This window comes from Suillus plorans, assembly GCF_016647745.1.
Source record: "Suillus plorans strain S12 chromosome Unknown HD556scaffold_44, whole genome shotgun sequence".
In the NCBI taxonomy this organism is placed as follows: Eukaryota; Fungi; Basidiomycota; class Agaricomycetes; order Boletales; family Suillaceae; genus Suillus; species Suillus plorans.
This window is the reverse complement of record NW_024537428.1, coordinates 148,423-149,960: the sequence shown is the minus strand read 5'-3', so window position 1 is coordinate 149,960 and position 1,538 is coordinate 148,423. Positions and strand designations below refer to the sequence as shown.

Sequence of the window (1,538 nt, the reverse complement as noted above, 5' to 3'; positions counted from 1 at the left end):
TACGAACTCCAACGCTCACTGCGGATAAACATATACAGCCACATCCACCATGGGGAAATACGACTTCATCACTGAATTGTCTGGTGCCGACGACTATCCTGCTTGGCGTCGTGCAGTTACTCTCGCCCTCCAAGGAGACGGACTTTGGAACCATTGCAGTTCCGGCACCGACCCCAATAACTATGCAGAATTTGCGTTAGTCATGCCTTCACCAGCTGTCGCTGGTTCTCCCACAGCCGCTGAAAAGCAAAGCGCGATTGAATGGATCAAGGAGGATGCGCAGGCCAAGGGCATCATATGCAGAAAGCTTTCTGCCGTTGTCCAAGGTATGCTCAGCGAGTCTTGGACTGCGAGGGAACAGTGGAACACCTTGGCGACTCATTTTGGACGGCTTGACGTCACGTCTCAATTTGAGCTTCGTGCACAATTGTTCGCTGAAAAACTTAAGGACCCTGACGACGCACCCTGCTACATCAGCACGTTCGAAAATGCCAGACGTCGATTCGCGGAGATGGCCATCATAGTGACTGAAGACGAGCTAGTATTCCTCCTTCTTCACGGCCTCCCGCACACTCCAGACTGGCTCATCTTCAAACGTATGACAATGAGTTTGTACAGCACTCCCTCACCTGTGGCGTCTACTTCCTCCACCACAGCCTCAGTTGCTGCTACCACTACGAAGATGACTTTCTCCACAGTACTGACGTCCCTCTCTGAAGAGGCCAATCGTCTGCGGGGAGAACATAAGTTAAATGGTCCAGGATCCGAATACGCCAACGTCACGTCGTTTAAGTCATTCTCGGACGGAAAGACAAACCCTAAGACAGGTGTTCGCATAGCCACTCCTCATGGAAAACGTCACTTCATACTCTTTCTCGACGATCACACGAACTTACTGAACATTCAGCTTCTGGCCACCAAGGATCAGGCCCTAGATGCATGGCATTTGATCAAGGCCCGTTGGGAAAATCACTCCGGACGTACGGTCAAGGTTTTTCGTTCAGATAACGGTGGGGAGTTCTTAAGTGTTGCCTTCACTAAAGCACTCGTGGACTCGGGCGTAGAACGCCAACTCTCAGCGCCATATGTGCACCAGCAGAATGGAAAGGCCGAACGGGCCATTCGTACTATCGAGGGACGATTGTTTGCCATGTTGGAGGCAGCAGGTCTTCCAGCGAATCTATGGGGGGAAGCTGCGTTGACGGCATGCTATTTGTGGAATCGCAGTGCTTCGCATGCCTTACCGTCTGACGTCACATCATTCGAAATGGCAAACGGCCGTAAGCCGGACCTTTCTCATATCCGAGTGTTCGGCTCACGATGCTTCGCCCGAATTCCCTCCGAGTTGCAGACCAAACTTGGCCCACACTCACGTCCTGCCATGTTCGTCGGGTACCCAGAAGGTACCAAGGGCTACCGGTTGCGAGACGCTAATGACACTTTCTTTGTGGCTAGGGATGTTATCTTCGACGAGCGTTTGCCCAGCATTCAACCCTCGGCTGATTCTGACTCCGACGAGGACGACTCACAGCCTCATG

The 1,538-nt window shown here is 52.3% G+C and overlaps 1 protein-coding gene across 1 annotated transcript; it reads left to right on the top strand.

The window, feature by feature from the left end:
* Positions 1-235: 235 nt before the first annotated feature.
* On the top strand, positions 236-583 carry HD556DRAFT_1200906 (uncharacterized protein; the record flags this gene model as incomplete). The annotated part of the gene is made up of 1 exon (XM_041296385.1): positions 236-583. A coding segment is annotated over one exon (348 nt), but the record flags the coding sequence as incomplete, so codon positions are not given.
* Positions 584-1,538: the final 955 nt, after the last annotated feature.